The sequence below is a fragment of the Hemiscyllium ocellatum genome, chromosome 32 (assembly GCF_020745735.1).
Source record: "Hemiscyllium ocellatum isolate sHemOce1 chromosome 32, sHemOce1.pat.X.cur, whole genome shotgun sequence".
NCBI classification, from domain to species: domain Eukaryota; kingdom Metazoa; phylum Chordata; class Chondrichthyes; order Orectolobiformes; family Hemiscylliidae; genus Hemiscyllium; species Hemiscyllium ocellatum.
Window position 1 is genome coordinate 12,515,031 of NC_083432.1, and position 21,791 is coordinate 12,536,821.

A 21,791-nucleotide genomic window follows, 5' to 3' on the forward strand; every position below is an offset into this window, starting at 1 on the left:
GCTGATCTGTACGTAGAAGGCCAAAGGAACACTGCGTACAAGTGTGTCATGCTATGAGCCTGACTGACAATCCTGAATTGATTGACAGCAAAGTTTTCACACATTCAGGATTATTCAGCAGATGTTGTCCATTTTGACGAAACACAAAAATTGTTGAAACTGCACTGTCTATAGCAAAGCTTCTGCCACTCAGGAATTCCTAATGAAGAGTTTATACCCGAACTGTCAACTCTCCTGTTCCTTGGATGCTGCCTGACCAGCTGTGGTTTTCCAATGCCACACTTTTCAATTCGCATCACCAGCATCTGCAGTCCTCACTTTCTCCTAACATTATATTTTGTCAACGTGGCTCCTGAGCTTCACTTGAGGTGATGAGTTACAATGTAAAGGGCAGGAAAATATAGTGGGTAGGGCTGTGTGGTGGTATGAGTTGGCACTAATTTGGCATTGGGGCTACAAAGGGCTGGGATGGCGAGTACTATAGCGTAGGTTAGCATGAGAGTAATGAGATGTCATGTGCATGGGGAAAGGGGCATTAGAGGTAGAGATGCTATTGGGGATGGGTAGAGGAACATGGGTTGACTGAATTGACACAGGTCAGCACAGATGGGATGTGGGCATTGTGTGTGGGGGAGGTGAGGATGTAGAGGTCAAGGGGTGGAGCAATGCTTTGGATTTCACTCTTTTTTTTTCCATTGTGCTGCAGTTTAGTGCCAGCAGGGAGGCATGCCTTGTGGCCAGGTTCATCCATAGCCAGTGGCACCTTCTCACATTCACACTGTCCATCTCCTAGGATGCTCCAACACTGTGAAATAAACATCCAGCTTTCTGGAAAAGCCTTTCCAGGGTTGGGTTTGCAGGATCAGGAAATGTATGGTCTCAGTGGTCCTAACCTGGCACTGAAAATTGGAGTCAAAGCTCACCTCAAAGAGCACAGTTACAAAGGTCTGCAGTGATTGCACAAGAACTAGAACCCCACAGAACAAATCTCAGAATGTTGCTTTGGGATTCTGAGTGTTGCAGTGCCGACAATACAATATTTCTGATCCAAAACTAGCTTTGCTGTGTTGCGATGGGCATTGACTAAGTGCTTGTTACCATGCTACAGGCTGGTGTTTAGCTCTGCTCAGTGGGCTGCCTTTTGCTCTACTTACTGTGTCTCCAATCTTCAGCCCGGAGCAGACTCGCTGTCCTGGGAAAAATCCATTATCCCCACAGTGAGCATCGAAGGTTACTGACAGTTCCTTTGGCAGATCCAAAACTTCCATTTCTACAATGGAGCGGATTCTCTGAAGATAAGGAAGAGCACGGACATTAGCTTAAAGCCTAGTTTTGTTCTTGCTTGTTCTGCTGTCCTGGGCCTATCAATGTCTGATCTGCAGTTCCTTGGACTAATATTCCTTTATCAACGGTTTCCCTCACCTCTCAGTTCCTGACCTGTGGATCTTTAATTTATAATTTCCAGTTATATATGAGCTTGTTCTATTTTCCACTGGTTTATCTCTCTTTCCTCTTTTGAACATGGATGAGACATCCCTCAGCCTGCATTCCTTGGTGGCATTTCCAAACAGTATTGGAGAATTCTACCAGGTATCTCCTTCCCGACCTCCTTTAATAAAGTAAAAAGTGAGGTCTGCAGATGCTGGAGATCAGAGCTGAAAATGTGTTGCTGGTTAAAGCACAGCAGGTTAGGCAGCATCCTTGGATGCTGCCTAACCTGCTGTGCTTTAACCAGCAACACATTTTCAGCTCCGACCTCCTTTAATAATCCAGAATTCATGTCATTTGGGATGGAGCTCCTTGGGAGAAGGAGCAGGAGCATTTGCAGGAGCCTGAATCATTGCTCCTCAGGTAAATGACAATGTTGATTCTAACAATTACCTCTGCAAGCTGTGTTCAACCTTACCTGATAGGCATCAATGATGATTTCTAGGACATTGCTGGAGTCCCTGGAAATAGTCCCAACTGTAGAACCAGGAAGCATTTTAGTATAACTCTGTGGAGTAAGCAAGATTACACAACATAAAGCTTCATTCATCTGAAAGCTTCAAAATATCCCCTCACATTGACAATCAAGTCTGTTATCAATTGATTTCACTGTCAACCCAACCTGTTACTCCATTTCAAGCTCATCCCTTGTATTGATCCATTCCCTAATTCCAGCTTGTTGTCAGTGACTTTGTACAGGCACTAATGTGAACATCACGCACTTCTGAAAGTAAGGATTTTTCCCAGAAATTGTTTGTGACTGAAGTTGAAGTATGGCTTTAACAATTTGTTACCATTGCTGTATGTATCAGCCTCCTCGTTTTGTGGAAACTGACAGACAGAAGCCCAGAAATGAAGTTCAACTGAAGAGGCAACAAATCTATACCGCTTTTACTTAATTAATGCATATTTGTCAAAGTTCATTGTATGCCTAATACTTTTGTTATCCCTAAATTGACTGCTTGTCCTAACTGGGCTTATCCCCATACCTTCTTTTAATGAAGGGTACAATATTCACAATTCTCTGGTCCTCTGGCATCATGACTGTTTTTGAGGAGAATTGAGAAGGTGGTAGTGAGTTGCCTTCTTGGTATGCTATAGTTCCATGTACAGTGGGTCAACCCACAGTGCTGTTATGGAGAGATTTTGAGAGATTTTGACACTGATGATATTTCCAACCAAGATGGTGAGTGGCTTGGACAGAAATTTGCAAATGGGGATGTTTCTGCTGTTGTAGAGTTAGAAGGTGCTTCCCAGGGGTGTTGGTCAATAACTAACATTGTTTTTATTACAGAAACAGAAATTGCTGCAGAAACTCAGCAGTTCTGGCAGCCTCAGTAGGAAGAAAGCAGAGCAATGTTTCAAGTCAAGTGACTCTTCACCTGATGAAGAGCCACCAGACCTGAAACGTTATCTCTTATCACAGATACTGCCAGACCTACAGAGTTTCTCCAGCAATTTCTGTTTTTATTTTAGATATCTGGAATCTATAGTTCTTTGTTTTATTGTATTGTTTCGATACCTGTCACCCAATGCTTCAACTATCTTCTCTTCCACTATGACATTACCAACAAAAAAGATACTGTCATAGAGAGATGTAGAGTGTCCATTTAGTGTCTCAGCTGTGCTCTTTGTACTGACTTCCTTATTAATCCCCATTCCTCATCCCATTTTGGCTAGGCATTATGTTAATTTGCTGCGATTATGACCTTTTTCACTTCCCTTTACTATCTATTTTTATTAAGTCAAATATCTCCAATTTCACAGACAGCACTGTGATACTCATTCGTAATGTGAAGGCAGATGCAAATTGCTCATTCAATAACTTTTAGTCAAAAAATAAACGGGAAGCAAGGGAGTGGGCTGGTGCATGGGAGACCCTACGGAGTGGGCTGGTACTTTGGGAGAGATCAGAGAATAGGCTGGGGAAAGGGAGACCCGGGAGTTGGCTGGTATGTTGGAAGACCCCAAGGAGTGGGCTAGTAGGTGGGGGAGGGGGGTGCAGCAAGTGAATTGGTATGAGAGACTTCAGGGAATAGGCTAGTACATGAAGGAGGGGGGTGCAGCAAGTGAGTTGGTATGAGAGACCCCAGGGGATGGGCTAGTACGTGGGGGAGGGGGTGCAAGGAGTGGACTGGTTCATGGGAGACCCTAGGCAGTGGACTGGTACAGGGGGTAGCCCAAGGAATGGGCGGATAATTCTCGGCTGTGAATAATAGATTGTGAAGGAGCATGAATGAAGTGGAAAATAATAGATTAGATTAGATTCCCTACAGTATGGAAACAGGACCTTCGGCCCAACAAGTCCACACCAACCCTCTGAAGAGGAACCCACCCAGACCCATTCCCCACATTAACCCCTGAGGCAATTTAGCATGGCCAATTCACCTGACCTGCACATCTTTGGACTGTAGGAGGAAATCAGAGCACCTGGAGGAAAGCCACGCAGACACGGGGAGAATGTGCAAATTCCACGCAGACAGTCACCTGAGGCTGGAATCGAACCCAGGTCCCTGGCGCTGTGAGGTAGCTGTGCTAACCACTGAGCCACCGTGCTGCCCAATCTAAAAAGTAATTACTTGGTCTTTTAATCATGGTAGATTGGATGCCACCAATCTTTCTACTGAAGCTCCTTATACTAAGTGGGTAAAGCTGGTAACAAATTATTTCAACCAAGACAAGCTCATTCTTATTTCTGGGTTTCTGGGCTTATTACAACATACATACTAGCTAGTTACACTACATCTAAGATACATGATTGTCTGCCAAAGACATCAGAGTCAATGTAAGAGTACGCTGTTAACATATACTGGACAATCTGCTAACTATACTCTCTGATGAACACATGGAGAAATCTGTGCAACTCTAGTTAAGCCCGCCCAGGTAAGTTCCTTTAGATGGATGAAGATTATCTTGTGATGTCAGTTAATTCTTTCAGGTACCTAGTGCCTTATACAATACGTGGGAATACTCCTATCTGCAAGCTCCTCCCCAAGCTGTATACCATCCTGGCCTGGAAGTATATCATCATTCACTGTCACTCTCTCAAAATCTTGCAACTGCCTTTCTAACAACACCGTGGGTGTACCCACACACTGACTGTGGTAGTTCAGGATGGGGCTCTGTACCACATCCTCAATGGCAATTAGCTCTGGGTAATCAATAGTGGCCAAACAAGTGACATTCCCAGCTCTGAAGCGTCATTCCCTGGATTGATTTCTTGCATGTCTGTGTTACACACAGATCTACACAGAACAATAGAGTTATAGAGAACATAACTAGCCAACAATGATTACATTCTTTGAGAGAATGAAAATGAGCACAGGATAAACCAACAGAAAGAGACTAAACAGGGTTTGTGTTTAGATGAGATGATCAGTTGAGATTTAGAATTCAGTGCAGGAGCGACCTCCAGTTCAGGTTTCCCTGTCTATCCTCTGGGACAGAAAAGGACGCTGTGAACCCATGAGCAGAACTGACAATGTCATTTGGAAGCTGCATCGGCCTTTGGGGTGTCACTTTTTCTTTTCATGAGGATCTTACACTTTTCTAAAGCTTACCCTGTATATCTCAGTGACCGTACCAGTGACTGCAAAGATCAGAAAGATGTTATTCTCCGTGAGTTTTTCAGCCAGCATAGCAAGTGATGGGTAATCCTGAAACATGAAACATATGAAGATGAGTTTTGTTTGCAGATACTTAAAGTAAAACCCCTCTCTTAAGCCCTGGCTCAGTTTTAATATCTGTTGCAGGAGCGTACTGTACCTTTAAGAGAGAGAGAAAGTTGTTTTGCAGTGAAAGCTTGCAGGCACCTGTCATGTGACTGACTAGCAGCCTCAGACTGCACTGGAAAATTGAAAATATGTAATATTTGGCTGGAAAACAAATGCCTGTGTTTTGGTGCTTTGTTTACAACCATTTTAATTTAACTAATCAGTTTAAATTCTGCCTCAGGATACTAAAACTCAATCGATTTTGAATTTACTGTTTTGTCAACATTTGAACCAATGAGATGATCTGATGTTAGGGGTATAAAGAAGCAGACACTTTGAAAGTTAGCCAGTGAGAATACCTGCCATTTAGAGAGAGACTGCCATTCAAAATACTCTCTATCAAAGGTACCTTTTTCATATGAAATATCTTTCCAGTAAAAGCCAGAAGACAACCCAGGGAAATCTTCAGCCAAAAGAAGGAAGACACCGAAGATGACAGCCGCTGTCTGGTTTTGAAATTAAGTTGTTGGAATTTTAATATAGGTGGCTATTGAAACAGTATATTGTTATAGAGTCGGAGGCAGATAACAAGCAGTTAAGAGAAAGGAGGCTTAGAGTTGTAAATAGTTGTTGTTCAATGGTCACTTTTAGAGTTAAGGAATAAATTGATATCTTTTCTTTAAATAGTGGAATTTGAGCTTTTCTGGGTGTTTGCTTTATTTAACAGAGGGATTCACCGCTGTGTTGTAACATATCTCACAGTAGGATCTTAAGAGATTGGAAAGCTGATTGTCACAGTTTATCAGTGAGATGCTATTCACCATGATCCCATTTCTCCCCTCACACTCATGTCATTAATTCTGGGCAGTCCATCCTCATAACTTATGGCATGCCACTCTGACTGGGAAGTGAGAAAATTGTTACCTGATTGTATGATTTGTGACCGTTAAATAAACAGGGTGAAATTTGTTTCTTTTTCAATGTTTGGACACCAGCAAACTCTTCAAAACAGTGCCATACAAAATTATGAAGGGAATAGATAAGATAGAAGCAGGGAGGTTGTTACCACTGGTGGGTGAAGCTAGAACTAGAGGGCAGAGCTTCAAAAATAAGGGAAAGCAGATTTAAGACTGAGTTGGGGAGGAACTTCTTCGCCCAAAAGGTTATGAGCCTGTGAAATTCCCTGCAGTTGAGTAGCAGTTGAGGCTACTTCGCTGAATGTTTTTAAGGCAAATACAGACTTTTGAACAGTAAAGGAATTAAGTGTTATGGTAAACGGGCAGGTAGGTAGAGCTGAGTCCATGAAAAGATCAGCCATAATCTTATCGAATGGCAGAGCAGCTCAATGGGCCAGATAGTTTACTCCTTGTTCTTATGTCTAGCTGGGGCCTCAGTTTAACATTGTGTTTAAGAGGCATTAGCTACAAGAATGCAGCACTCCCTCAACATTGTACCGGCATTTGTTTTAACCACAGCCTTCTGATTCAGAGTAAAACATCCTCCTGAGTCTTGCCTGACGATTGTGTTGTGTCATGAAACTTTTATTACAATTTCATGACAGTTGGTGGAAAGGACAGCTAACACCCTGCAGAATGAACTGGACAATGTTTGGCTATCTGATAGAGTTGGGAGGGTCTCAATAGCAGATGTAGATTGAGAAAGTGAATACTTGATGACTGTAGACCAGTGCTATTGGGAGACTGGTGGCTGTGAGAGTGGGATAGGCTGGAGAGAGTAGTAGACTGGGAGATCTCAAAATGGATGAATGCCCTTCAGAAATCAAGTGCATGTATCTAGAATTTTCAACCAGTGCTTCAGACAGCTGAAATGCAATGCATGGTGGGAAGTTGATGGAGCCAGCAGCCTTTAAACATTCCGCGCCATCACCCCACTAGAACTATATTGCTTTCTGAACGTACCAGGATAGTGGAGGCATTGTACTCATTGTTCAGATTCATGTGGCAATGCCCATCATTAGGCTGGGTGATACCAGCCAGCCTGCCGTCCAGTGCGAAATGTGAGCCAGCATCAGTAACAAAGACCAACATGTGTGTGGCCTCCTGACGCCAACCGATGTCATCCTGAAGCAAACAAAAGATTCATTAGAAGCGTTCACATGCCTCCCAGCAACTAACCCCCCCCCCCCACCCCCCCCCGACACACACACACGCGTAACAAAATATGGCAAACATTCCAAAAAATCACAGAAAAAGTATTACTGCATCCATTGAATCTCTGATGGAACTTGGATGTCTCACACTTAGTGACATTGCTACTGGTTGAAAAATAATTAATAGCAATTATTTAAGGGTAACAGTGTAACCTCATATTGTCAATGCTATCATGCAGTCATGGACTACATTGAAGGCATATCTACTGTCTGTGTAGATGTTAATCCTTTGTCCTTACCTAATTGCAGGGCGGCAGTTAATACTTTTAGTTTGACTACCTGTGCACAATGACATCCTTCTATCCTTTTTTCTATCAAATTAACCACAGCCCACCCTGTCCAGGCCTCACCATCATAATACCTCTGTACTCCACCTATAAACATTAATTTCACATCTGGTCCCTCTGATGGCTCTTCCTTAACTCAACCCTGTCTCTTCTCTTCCAGCTCCATGAAGGGGATACAATCATGTGTTTCTCCTTCCTGATTCACATAGTTTGCTGGGTTCTCTCTCTGATCTTTAACCACTTTCATGTACTTGTCTCCTGACAACAGTGTGGCTTCCCATTTAGCTTGCCGCCTCTCAGTTTGCCAGCTTCCAATAATTGGACTATACTGTGTGGAGAGTGTTTTATCACCGTCCGCAGCTGTGTCAAGGGGAAGGAATCCTTAGCGCACAGGTAGCACACTGAATGGCTCGAACACATGACTGTTATCTCATCATGATGAGATCCATTTTAGCTGAATAATGTCCCACAGGCTGGAACTTGTCTGTGTAACACTACTGCAGACTGATTGCCATTGCTTTCACTACAAAAGAGGTGAAAGGGATTTCTCAGGTCAGGGAGCCCTAGTGCTGGTGCGGTGGCCAGTGTCTGTTTGATTTTTTCACAGGCTATCTCCTTTCAGCTTTCTCTGAGCTAGCCTACCCCACTTTGGTAAGGTTTTGTAAGGGCCTTTTGTAAGTGTAATTTCTACAAAATTCCTGCAGTAAATTAACAGTCCTAAAATTTGTTTTACCCTTCAACAGGAGCTGTTCTTTTTCAATATTGTAGTTTTCCTTTCCCGTGGAATGCTACAGCTGCCTTGTGTTACTATCCATTTCCATTGGCAACTGGCTGGAGATTACTCTGTGTCTGTTAAAATCCTTGTCCTGGCATGCCTTCATGTTAGAACCATAAGTTCTCACATTTCTTAATGGGATGGTTCTTGGCAAAGTGCCCATCTTTATTGCACACAAAACACACTTCCCCCAACTCCCTGTTCATCTGTGTTCCCTGTAACAATTGCTGCTAGCTTCTTAATGTTCCCTTGGTTCACTTCTGCTCAAACTCCTTAATTTGTGATTTTTTATCCTCCAGTTCTCTATCCACAGATTACTTCTCCCAGTAGCAGTAAAATAACATCATACATGGATTAAAATTTCTAAAAATGTATCCATCCATCCATGTCAGGTAGAATGGGTTAATTAGTATTCTACTATGGAAAAAATGGAGAGGGATATAAACTCTTGCATGTAATTACATCTGTTGGTCCTCCTCCTGCAAAATAAGTGTTACATTTTAGGAAAAAGTCCACCTCCTTTGTTAAATTTATCTTTCCTATTTCCTTTATCAGCTTCCTCAGATTTTAGAACATACAACATAGAACAAAGAACCTTACAGCAGTGGAACAGGCCCTTCGGCCCTCCAAGCCTTCACCAATCCAGATCCTTTATCTAAACCTGTCGATATTTTCTAAGTTGAAAATGTGTTGCTGGAAAAGCGCAGCAGGTCAGGCAGCATCCAAGGAACAGGAAATTCGACGTTTCGGGCATAAGCCCTTCATCAGGAAGGCTTATGCCCGAAACGTCGAATTTCCTGTTCCTTGGATGCTGCCTGACCTGCTGCGCTTTTCCAGCAACACATTTTCAGCTCTGATACTACAGCATCTGCGGACCTCACTTTCTCCTCGATATTTTCTAAGTGTCTGTATCCCTTTGCTCCCTGCCCATTCATGTATCTGTCTAGATACATCTTAAATTACGCTATCATGCCCGAGTCTATCACCTCTGCTGGCAAAGCATTGCATGCACCCATCACCCTCTGTGTAAAGAACTTTCCACGTATATCTTCCCTAAACGTTTCTCCCTTACTTTGGACTCATGACCCTCAGTAATTGAGTTTCCCACTCTGGGGAAAAGCTTCTTGCTATCCACCCAGTCTATACCTTTCATGATCTTTTAGACCTCAGTCAAGTCCCCACTCAACCTCCATCTTTGTAATGAAAATAATCCTACTCAACCTCTCTTCATAGCTAGCACCCTCCATACCATCCTGATGAATCTCTTCTGCACCCTGTCCAAAGCATCCGCATCCTTTTGGTAATGTAGCAACCAGAACTGTATGCAGTATTCCAAATATGGCCGAACTAAAGTCTTATACAACTGTAACATGACCTGCCAACTTTTCTACTCAATACCTCGTCCTAAGAAGGAAAGCATGCCATATACCTTCTTGACCACTCTATTGACCTGTGTTGCCGTCTTCAGGAAACAATGGATCTGAACAACCAGATCTCTTTGTACATCCATTTTCCCAGGACTTTTCCATTTACTGTATAGTTCACTCTTGAATTGGATCTTCCAAAATGCATCACCTCACATATGCCTGGATTGAACTCGATCTGCCATTTCTCTGCCCATCTCTCTAATATATCTATATTCTGCTGTGTTCTCTGACAGTCCCCTTCACTATCTGCTACTCCACGAATCTTGGTGTCATCTGCAAACTTGCTAATCAGGCAAATGATACCTTCCTCCAAATCTTTTATATATATCACAAACAACAGTGATCCCAGCATGGATCCCTACGGAACACCACTGGTCACAGGTCTCCATTTTGAGAAACTCCCTTTCACTACTACTGTCTGACCTGTTGCCCAGCCAGTTCTCTATCCATTCAGCTAGTACACCCTGGACCACATGCGATTTCACCTTCTCAATCATCCTACCATGGGGAACCTAATCAAATGCCTTACTGAAGTCCATGTTTACAGCTTTTCAGTAGTACACAGTACAGCAGAGTACAGGCCCTTCTGCTCACCATGTTGTGCCGAGCATTTATCGTAATCTAAGATCAACCATTCCAACACAGTCCTCAATTTACTACCATCTGTGTGCTTGTTCAGCAATCAATTAAATGTGCTTCATGTCTATGACTCTACGGCTGGCACTCCACTGCTGGCAGTGCATTCCACACACCCACCAATCTTGATGTAAAGAACCTATCTCTGACATCTCCCCCACACCTTCCTCCAATCACCTTAAAATTATGACCTCTCATGACAGCCATTTCTGCCCTGGGGAAAAATCTCTGGCTATCTATTCTATCTATGCCTCTCATTACCTTGTACATATATGTCAAGTCACCTCTCTTCCTTCTTCTCTCCAGTGTAAAAAGCCCTAGCTCACTCAACCTCTCTTCATAACACAAGCCCTCCAATCCAGGCAGCATACTGGTAAATCTCCTCTGCACCCTCTCGAAAGAATCTACATCCTTCCTATAATGAGGCGACCTGATAACACAGCATTCTATATGTGGTCTAATCAGTGTTTTATAGAGCTGCAACAAAACCTCGCAGCTCTTAAACTCAATCCCCCTGTTAATGAAAGCCAAAACACCATCTGCCTTCTTAACAACCCTATCAACTTGGGTGGCAACTTTAAGAGATCTATGGATGTGGACCCCAAAATCCCGCTGTTCCTCCACACTACCAAGAATCCTGTCTTTAACCCTGTATTCAGTATTCAAATTGGACTTTCCAAAATGAATCACTTTGCATTTATCCTTCTGGATGGAAGTGGTCATTGGTTTGGAAGGTGCTGTCTAAGGATTTTTGATGAATTTCTGCAGTGCATCTTGTACATACTGAGCATTGACGGATGCTTGTGGATGTGGTGCCAATCAAGTGGACTATTTTGTCTGGATAGTGTCAAGCCTTCAGAGTGCTGTTGGAACTCCACTCAACAAGGAAAATGGGAACTATTCCATTACACTCCTGACTTGTGCCTTATAGATGGTGGACAGTCTTTCAGGAGTCAGCAGGTAAGTTACTCCCTGCAGTATTCCTAGCCTCTGACCTGCTCTTATCATCACTGTGTTTATGTGGTGAGTCCAGTTGAGTTTGTGGTCAATCATAACCCCCAGGATGTTGATCATGGGAAAATCAGTGATGGCAACATCATTGAATGTCAAGGGGTGGTTAGATTGTTGCTTATTGGAGATGGTTATTGCCTGGCCTTTGAGTGGTGCAATTGTTAATTTCCACTCATCAATCCAAGCCTGAATATTGTCCAGATCGTTTTGCATTTGAATGTGAACTGCTTCAGTATCTAAGGAATCACAAATGTGCTGAACATTGTCCAATCATTGGCAAACAACTCCAGTTCTGACCTTATGATGGAGGAAAGGCCATTGATGAAGCATCTGAAGATGATTGGGCCTAGGACACTACACTGAGGAACTCTTGCGCAGAGATGGAGAGGAGAAATGGAATCTGAGAGACTCATGTTGTCCATATAGCTAATATAGTGGCAAAACTTATTGTCTACACTGGTACTGCTGATATTCAGGAATGCGAAAACTCAGGCAGAGGAGGTACATATCGTTTGAGCCAGTGATGGATAAATGACAGCCCAAACTGGTTAGAGTAATGGCCTGCTTTTGCTTTTTAATTTCTTTCTTCTCCACATGGTGATAATCTTCATTAGGAAGCTGAGTGTACCAAGCCAGAGAGGAGTTTGTAAATTGGTTGATGCCCTGGCCATAAAAGTGGCATCCGGATTAGGATAGAGGCTGGTTTATGCAGGGACTGAGAGAAGAAGTATGACTGGGAGTGCTTTGAGGTGCAGGAGCTTCCTTCTGATGACCCACATTAGCTGAAGCTTTGGTGGGTGATGGGCAAGGTCTACCTTTACTCACCGTGCACACTGTAGCCTGGAGTATGGCATCCATCCCCCCTTCTGGTGTGTCGCGATTTCGAGAGACCTGCTGTTTAATTACTTCCTCATTAAACTTCTCCACTTCTTCCGTCAGTTTGAGTGCATTTATAAATCCAAAGACAGGTCTACACGAGGTGCTAAGTCTTAAAAATGAAATCATAAAAATGTCAATGAACATTAGTCTTGTGCTTAGAATCATACTACATAAATGCCAGACAATGTCACCAATAACAGACACTCTAACCACTGCCCCTTGACATTCAACAGTGTTACAATCACTGAATCCCCCACTGTCAACATCCTTGGGGATACCATTGACCAGAAACTCAACTGGACTCACCACACAAACACAGTGGATACAAGACCAGATCAGAGACTAAAGATACTGCGGCGAGTAATTCACCTTCTGACATCACAAAGCCTGTCCACCATCTACAAGACACAAGTCAGGAATGTGATGAAATATTCCCCACGAGCCTGGATGGGTGAGCTCCAACAACACTCAAGAAGCTTGACACCATCCAGAACAAAGCAACTTGTTTGATTGGTACCACATCTACAAACATTCAGTCCCTCCCCCATTGGCGCTCAGTAGCAGCAGTGTGTACTATCCACAAGATGCACTGCAGAAATTCACCAAAGATCGTTAGACAGCATCTTCCAAACCCATAACGACTTCCACCTAGAAGGACAAGCGCAGCAGGTACTTGGGAACACCACCACCTGCAGGTTCCCCTCCAAGCCACTCACCACCCTGACTTGGAAATATACCGCCATTCCTTCACAGTCGTTGGGCCAAAATCCTGGAATTCCTTTCCTAATGGCATTGTGGTTCAACTGACAGCAAGTGCACTGCAGCAATTCAAGAAGGCAGTTCACCACTACCTTCTCAAGGGCAAATAGGGATGTGCTATCAATGCTGGCCAGCCAGCGACACCGAAGTCCCACAAATGAATTTTTAAAAAAAGAGGCGATTCAGCATTTGGGCTGACTCCCTGAAAGAGCCATCTAATTAGTCCCATATCTCCAATCATTTCCTGTCATCCTGTAATGAAATATCTACATCTAATCCTGTTTGGAAGTTACAGTTGAATCAGAAATTCCCACCCTTTCAAGGAAGTACATTCCAGACCAAAGTAACTTGTTGGTTGAAAAAAATCTTCATTTCCTCAGATTCTTCTGACAATCATTTTAACTCTGTGTACTGCTTTTCAATCAAACTATCAGGTTCTTCACTCGCTCCTTCATCAAATAGTCATAATTATGGATTGAATGTATTCTACATGTTAAATCTCCAAATTGCTTTCTCTGTTCCAAGGACAGTGATCCCAGTTTCTTTAATCTCTTGTGAAGTCCCTCTCATGATGGTTCTCATCCGTGCTGAGGCCTATTATGGTGGAGGGCTGACAATTTCTGTTTCAATTTGAATATTCAGATTTCTCATGCCAAATGCAATATGGGCTTCACTTTGGACTATTACATGATGTCTTATTAAGCCTGTCTGATTACTGATCCTTATGCAGTGCTTGGCTGCATGATCTTGTGGGTAGAGCTAATGAGTCAAGAGACTAACTGCCAAGGCTCAGAAAATTCTAGAGAAAATCCTAGCTATGACAACTTGGATGTTGAAAGTTCAAAGTTCCATGATGTTTGAGTCATGTAAATAAACTTCAAACTATTTCTATATATCTTGGAGGTTGATACAGCATCTCAATCAAAACATTTACAGTGAGGCTTGATTTATAGAACACAGAACATAGAAAAGTACAGCACAGAACAGGCCCTTAGGCCCACGATATTGTGCTGAGACTTAACCTAATGTAAAATATAATAACTTAACCTACGCACCCCTCAACTTACTGTTATCCATGTGCATGTCCGGCAGTCGCTTAAATGTCCCCAATGACTTCGTTTCCACCACCACAGCTGGCAATACTTTCCATGCATTCACAATTCTCTGCGTAAAGAACCTACCTCTGATGCCTCCTTTATACCTTCCTCCTAATATCTTCAAACTATGACTTCTCGTACCAGTCAATCCTGCCCTGAGGAATAGTCTCTGGCTATTGACTCTGATCTATTCCTCTCACTATTTTGTACACCTCGATCAGGTTTCCTCTCTTCCTCCTTCTCTCCAGAGGGAAAAGCCCGAGCTTATTCAACCTTTCTTCATAAGGCAAGCCCTCCAGTTCAGGCAGCATCTCCAAAGCCTCTGTATCTTTCCTATAGTAGGACGACCAGAATTGGATACAATATTCCAAGTGTGGTCTCACAGGGACTTGTACAGCTGTAGCAAAACCTCGCAGCTTTTAAACGAAATCCCCTGTTAATGAAAGCCAAAACACCATTTGATTTCTTAACAACCCTATCCACTTGCACGGTACCCAATGAGTCATGGCATAAAAATATAATATACAAACAAATTATTATTGCTGATAGTGAAGAGCCATCGATTAGCAAAAGTTGGGTGGTCATATCATTTAATAAGACTGTCACAATCAATATGAAGCTATTGTGTACAAACCAAAATATTGCAAATGCTGGAAAGTTGAAATAAAAGCAGAAAATGCCAGAAACATAAAGTTCTGATGAAAGATCATTGGCCTGAAGCATTAACTCTGTTTTTCTCACCACAGAGGCTGCTAAATCTGCTGGTTTTCTCCAGCACTTTATTTTTGTTGAAGCTATTGTACATGTTCAGTAATACACTGGAAAAGGACAGTAAAATCCTGTACACTCACTGGTAGTACTAGTTTACTGCTGTATTAGATTAGATTCCCTATATTGTGGAAACAGGCCCTCTGGCCCAACCAGTCCACACTGACCCTCTGAAGAGTAACCCATCAAGATCCAGTTCCCTCTGACTAATGCACCTAACACTATGGACAATTTAGCTAACCTGCACATCTTTGTGTCTGTGGGAGGAAACCCACACAGACAAGGGGAGAATGTGCAAACTCCACACAGACAGTCACCCGAGGCTGGAATCAAACCCGGGACCCTGGTGCTGTGAGGCAGTAGTGCTAACCACTGAGCCACCATGCCACCCCACTATTGAGTAGTCTTCCTGTGAAAGATTATGGATGGATTGGAGAGGGTTCAGACAAAGTGAACAAAAATGGTGCTGGGACCAGTGGCTCAATAATAAAAGAACTTGATCTAAACTTGAGCTTGGGTGCACAAGTAAAATTAAGTCTGCTTTCTAAAATCATAACCTTTATTTTTATTTTGCAATGTAAATTTCCAGAAATAAGGGAAGTCTTGCAATTATAAAAATGTAGACAGAATATGCTGGGGAGAGAAACAGACTTAATGTTTTGAGTCTGTATGACTTCTTTAGAACTATAGGGGGCTGAAAAATCATGGGATGGGAAGAAGTACACATGGAACAAATGGTGAGGGTTACCAGAGTGACAGATAAAGGGAGTGCAAATAGTGGTAAAGGAGTTATTGAGATGTAAAATAGGTATTAATGCTAGGTGTGAAAACAAGCAAATGGGTTAGCTCCACTCAGATAAAAACCACGAAGACACAATGTGACATTGTGGGTGTTTTAATCAAATGGAGGACAATATTCTGAGCTTGTCAAACTCAACACTGAGTCCTAAGTGAAGTGATCCAGCAGAAAATGAAGTGTTTGTGTTGCAGCAGAACCAAATCAGAGTTGTTACTACATGTTCAAGGTGCTTAATTGATGTGGCAAGCAACTGGAAGTTCAGGATCATCGATATGGACACAGTGGAGCTGTTTTGTAAAGTAGTCATTCAGTCTTTGTATGGTCTCCCACATGTAAAGGGGAATGCACTTTGAGCTGCAAATGCAGTAGATAAGATTGAAAGATGTTCAACTAAGTTGCTGTTTCACCGAGAAAATGTACTTGGGGCCTTGGAAACTGAAGAGTGAGAAGGTAAAAGAGAAACTGTTACCTGCCATGGTTGCATGGGAAGGTCCCATGGGAGTTGGTGGTGGGGGAGGTGAGGAAGTGTTAAGAATGATACAAGGGGTGGACCAGGGTGTCATGCAGGGAATGTTCCCTGTACACTGTGAACAGTTTAGGGGAGGGTAAGATAGTTTTGGGGCTGGCAAGCTGATAGAAGTGGCTAGAGATGGCATTACAACCTCAAAGCAACTTTTCAAAGTAGTCACCATTGTAGAACAGGGGACCCAGTTTCTAATTAGTGCAGTGAATGCTTCCACATGCAACAAAATGATCATGATCAGATAACTGTTACTTTTCAGTGTTGTTAATTGAGGGATAATTTTTGGCCAGGATAATGAAGATATTATCTTGGTTCTCTCTGAAGTAGCCCTTAAGATTCTTTTCATCTCACACTTGAAGGAGCCGTGGTTTAAAATGTCATCTAAATAATGGCACCATCAACAATGCAGTCCTCCCAACTCCTGTACTCAATATTCTGACAAATAAAAGAAAGCATACCAAACTCATTCTTCATTATTATCTTATCTCCCTGCTACTCCACTTTCAAGGAGCTATGAACCTGCACTCCAAGGTCGCTTTGTTCAGCAACACTCTCTAGGATCTTACCATTAAGTGTATAAGTCCTGCTAAGATTTGCTTTCCCAAAATGTAGCACTTTGCATTTATCTGAATTAAACTCCATCTGCTATTTCTCAGCCCAGTGGCCTATTTGTTCAAGATCTTGTTGGAATCTGAGGTAACCCTCTTCGCTGTCCGCTACACCTCCAATTTTGGTGTCATCTACAAACTTACTAACTGTACCTCATATACATCTAACTGTACCTCTTATAGGTTTAAGGTGAGAGGGGAAATCTTTAAAAGGGACTTAAAGGGCAATGTTTTTATACAATGGGAGCTGCCAGAGGAAGTGGTGGAGGTGGGCACAGTTACAACATGTGGGTGGCACGGTGGCACAGTAGTTAGCACAGTGGTTCAATTCCCACCTCAGGCGACTGACTGTGTGGAGTTTGCACGTTCTCCCCGTGTCTGCGTGGGGTTCCTCCGGGTGCTCCGGTTTCCTCCCACAGTCCAAAGATGTGCGGGTCAGGTGAATTGGCCATGCTAAATTGCCCGTAGTTTTAGGTAAGGGGTAATGTAGGGTATGGGTGGGTTGCGCTTCGGCGGGTCGGTGTGGACTTGTTGGGCCGAAGGGCCTGTTTCCACACTGTAAGTAATCTAATCTAATCTAAATTTAAAACCATTAGATTCGATTCCCTAAAGTATGGAAACAGGCCATTTGGCCTAACAAATCCACACTGACCCTCCGAACAGTAACCCACTCAGACCCATTTCCCTCTGATACCTAGCACTATGGGCAATTTAGCATGGCCAATTCACCTGACTTGCATATCTTTGGACTGTGGGAGGAAACTAGAGCATCCAGAGAAAACCCATGCAGAAATGGGGAGAATGTGCAAACACCACGCAGACAGTTGCCTGAGGCTGGAATTGAACACAGGTCCCTTGTGCTGCAAGACAGCAGTGCTAACCACTGAGCCACCGTGCTGCCCATAAACACATACCCTGCAAGCTTGAACCTGCAACTTTTAAACCCCAGTGACGAACCTGGTCAGTGTGGGGATTGAGCCCATGACCATGGTGTTATTAGCACCATCTAGATAGGTATGTAAAGTTTTAAAAAATTTATTTGCTGGATGACACTTGCCAGACAGCATTTATTGCTCATTCCTAATTGCACAGAGGGCATTTAAGGGTCAACTGCATTGCTATGTGTCAGAAGTTACATGCCAGCCAGACTAGGTAATGATGGCAATTTCCTTCCCTAAAGGGCATTAATGAACCAAATGGTTTATCCAACAACCGACAATGGATCCATGGTCATCATAAAATTCTCAATTCCAGATATCTATTGAATTCAAATTCTATCAACTGCCATGGCAGGATTCAAACCCAGGTCCCCAGAACGTTATCTGGATCTCTGAATTAATAGCCCAAAGATAATATTACTTGGCCATCAACTCCCCGCATAGGAATAATAAGGGCCAAATGCTGGCAAATGGGACTAGATTAATTTCGAACATCTGGTCAGAATGGACAAGTTGGATGGAAGGGTCTGTTTCTGTGCTATACAACTTTAAGACTCTATTAATTGTTACTATTAGTATTAGCACCAGTCTGCGACACCGTCTACAAGGATTTCTCAAGTGTTGGGAGCATTGAGAACCATTACCTACACACTTTGTGCCATTTTCAATGGTATTAGTGAAGATGATGAATATAAACATGAGTCTTTCTTTGCTTACTGAAGGCAGGGGTTTTCGATTTCTGCTTCTGAGGTCATGTAAATATATGGAGAGACTGGCTTGTCGACAAAAGCTCCAAAGCCCAGCTGCAGGTTGCTGGTGACTTCAGCCATTTCTTTAGCCACCCTTGTGCCAAGTTCCTGAATGGTTTTCAAGTCGTCTTTCATAGAGAATGAGAGATCCATTAAGTAGTAAATGTCCACAGGATAGTCCTCCACTTGACGAACCTGGACTGTGAATGATGTGGATTCTCCTGTGGGAAGTGAGAAAACAGAAACTTATAGAAAACATCCTGAATCCCGGATCAGTGGCAAGAAACATTTCTCTTCTTCAGAATTAGTCACTTACTATGTGGTATTCAAAATTCTACAGGGCTCGACATGATAGGTGTAAGAAGAATTTGGGAGTTGGAGGGAGGTCCAGAATCATGGGATGCAGTCTCAGATTATGATAGACATTCTTACAGAGACTACAAGAAGGACTTGAATGCTAGGCCTCAGTCCTTCATGAGGCTTTGTCTGCAAGTCCATTTCACATCATCAAGGCACTCCTGTGTATTAACACTTTCAGCCCTTTTTGCCCTCCCTCCCCACCATCCCAACCTCCCTTGTTCAGTGGTGCTCATTCCTTTGAGGGCCTTTGTCAGCTGGATATCCCAGCAGCCAACACTGGGAAAGTCTGAGGGATTACTAGCCCTGGGATTCCAGCACCATTAAAGACACCACTGCAAAAGGATAAAGATATTTTGGGTGGCTGGCAAAAATCTGGCAGCCAGCATACACTGACGGAAGGCATAGCATTGTCCATGTTATTGTAAAGGAGATGCAGTATATAGTGTAGAGGACTTACAACAAACACACAAAGCATCGGTGAGACCTCATATTTTCATTTTATAAGGGACTAAGGTGAAGTGGAAGTTGGATTGCGAAATAATAATTACCAGGAGAGTTTTCCAACTTGAAAATTAAGTGCAATTTTTTCTTTGTTATGCCTGACAATGTTGATTTTAGAAACAATGAGAGAGAGAATCAGCGATTGAATGGCACTGAGAGTGTTTTGAGAAAGGAAAGTCTGTTTATTGACAACCCTCTGATGGGTAAAAACAAGGACTGCAGATGCAGGAAACCAGAGTCTAGATTAAAGTGGTGCTGGAAAAGCACAGCAGGTCAGGCAACATCCGAGAAGCAGGAAAATCGATGTTTCAGGCAAAAGCCCTTCATCAGCCCTTCCTTTCAACCTAACCCTCTGATTGGTTGAGCTGCAGATTATTAGAAGTTATTAGAGTTAGGACAGCAGTGAGAGAAACTTCTAGAGTCTACGAACCAAAAGCATCCATCTCTCCTTCTCTCTTGATGAGGAAAAATATGGAAATGCATTAAAGTTTAAAAGAAAGAATTCTAACATGATTTAGGTCTACTTGATTAAATGTTGAATTGAAGGGGAAAAAAATTACAAAAGACTGTGAGAGATAATTTAAACTATTACTGAAATCTGAACGTGAGATCTTTGGAACTTTATCCTGTCAATAGTCTTTCCCATTGGTCTGTGTAAACCTGTTTCTCTTCCATCTTTCTGAATTGTGAACCCACATGTGTATTTGGTTGGGGAGCTTAGAACTTGGGGACACAGATCAAAAAAAGATTAACTTGAGTAGGATTCATTTTCAGAGAGTGGTTATTATGTAGAATTCTCCTTGTCAGAGAGTGGTACTGGATTGATCATTCAAATATATTCAAGGTTGAGTTATACTGATTTTTGTCTGACAAAGGAATCAAGGGTTACAGGAGAGCTGACAGAAAAGTGAAGTTAAAATCCCAAGCAGATCAACTAATCTTCTATTATTGAATATGGACTAGAAACAAGGGACAAATGGTTTTCTCCTATGGAAGTCACATGGGGTCTAGGCTGTACTAGCTAGATGGATAGAGAATTGGCTGGGCAACAGGAGACAGAGTAGTAGTGGAAGAGAGTTTCTCAAAATGGAGACCTGTGATCAGTAGTGTTCCACAGGGATCCAGGATGGGACCACTGCTGTTTATGATATAGATAAATGATTTGAAGGAAGGTATAGGTGGTTTGATTAGCAAGTTTGATGATGACAGTAAGATTGGTGAAGTAGTAGACAGTGAAGGGGAGTTGGGCAGAGAAATGGCAGATGGAGTTAAATTCATGCAAATGAGAGGTGATGCATTTTGGAAGATCAAATTCAAGCGTGAACTATACAGTAGATGGAAAAGTCCAGGGAAAATTGATGTACAGAGAGATCTGGGTGTTCAGGTCCATTGTTCCCTGAAGGTGGCAAAGCAGGTCAACAGAGTGGTCAAGAAGGCACACGGCATGTATTGAATACAAGACTTGGCAGGTCATGTTACACTTGTATAAGGCTTTGGTTTGACTACATTTGGAATTCTGCGTACAGTTCTGGTTGCCACATTACCAAAAGGATGTGGATGCTTTGGAGGAGGTGCAGAGGAAGTTCACCAGTATGTTGAGTGGTATGGTGGGCACTAACTATGAAGAGAGGTTGAGTAGATTAGGATTATTTTCATTAGAAAGACAGGTTGAGGGGGACCTGACTGAGGTCTACAAAATCATGAGCAGTATAGACAGGGTCAATAGCAAGAAGCTTTTTCCCAAGAGTGGGGTCTCAGTTACCAGGGGTCATAAGTTCAAAGTGAGAGGGGAAATGTTTAGGGGAGATGTGTGTGAAGTTCCTTATGCAGAGGGTGGTGGGTAGCCTGCTACGCGTTAACAACAGAGGTGGTAGAGGCGGACATAATAGCGCCATTTAAGATGTATTTATACAGATACATGAATGGCAGGGAGCAAAGTGACACAGATCCTTAGAAAATAGGTGACAGGTTTAGATAGAGGATCTGGATCGGTGCAGGCTTGGAGGGCCTAAGGGCCTGTTCCGGTGCTGTCATTTTCTTTGCTCTTTGTTATGTATTGTACACATTACATTTCGAATGGGCTACAGCATGTCTAGCATTACAAGTGTCTACACTTCAGTAGTACTTATTTTATTATCAAGAACATCAGGATGAACTTTATTCTGGCCTCCAAATTATTTATCTATATCATAAACAACAGTGGTCCCAGCATGAATCCCTGTGGAACACTACTGGTCACAGGTTTCCATTTTGAGAAAATCCCTTCCACTACTACTCTCAGTCTCCTGTTGCCCAATCTGGGC

General features: G+C 42.7%; 1 protein-coding gene across 1 annotated transcript in view; it reads right to left on the bottom strand.

Moving 5' to 3' along the window:
• The window catches only part of LOC132830920 (integrin beta-3-like), a 94,875-nt gene that overhangs the window by 35,815 nt on the left and 37,269 nt on the right, over positions 1–21,791 (bottom strand). Inside the window, exons 4-9 of the mRNA XM_060848870.1 lie at positions 18,596–18,848; positions 12,333–12,495; positions 7,121–7,282; positions 5,049–5,144; positions 1,907–1,996; positions 1,155–1,289 (exon numbers count right to left, since the gene is read on the bottom strand). Of these exons, the coding sequence (XP_060704853.1) occupies positions 1,155–1,289; positions 1,907–1,996; positions 5,049–5,144; positions 7,121–7,282; positions 12,333–12,495; positions 18,596–18,848 (899 nt within the window). The remainder of the gene's footprint in view (positions 1–1,154; positions 1,290–1,906; positions 1,997–5,048; positions 5,145–7,120; positions 7,283–12,332; positions 12,496–18,595; positions 18,849–21,791) is intronic.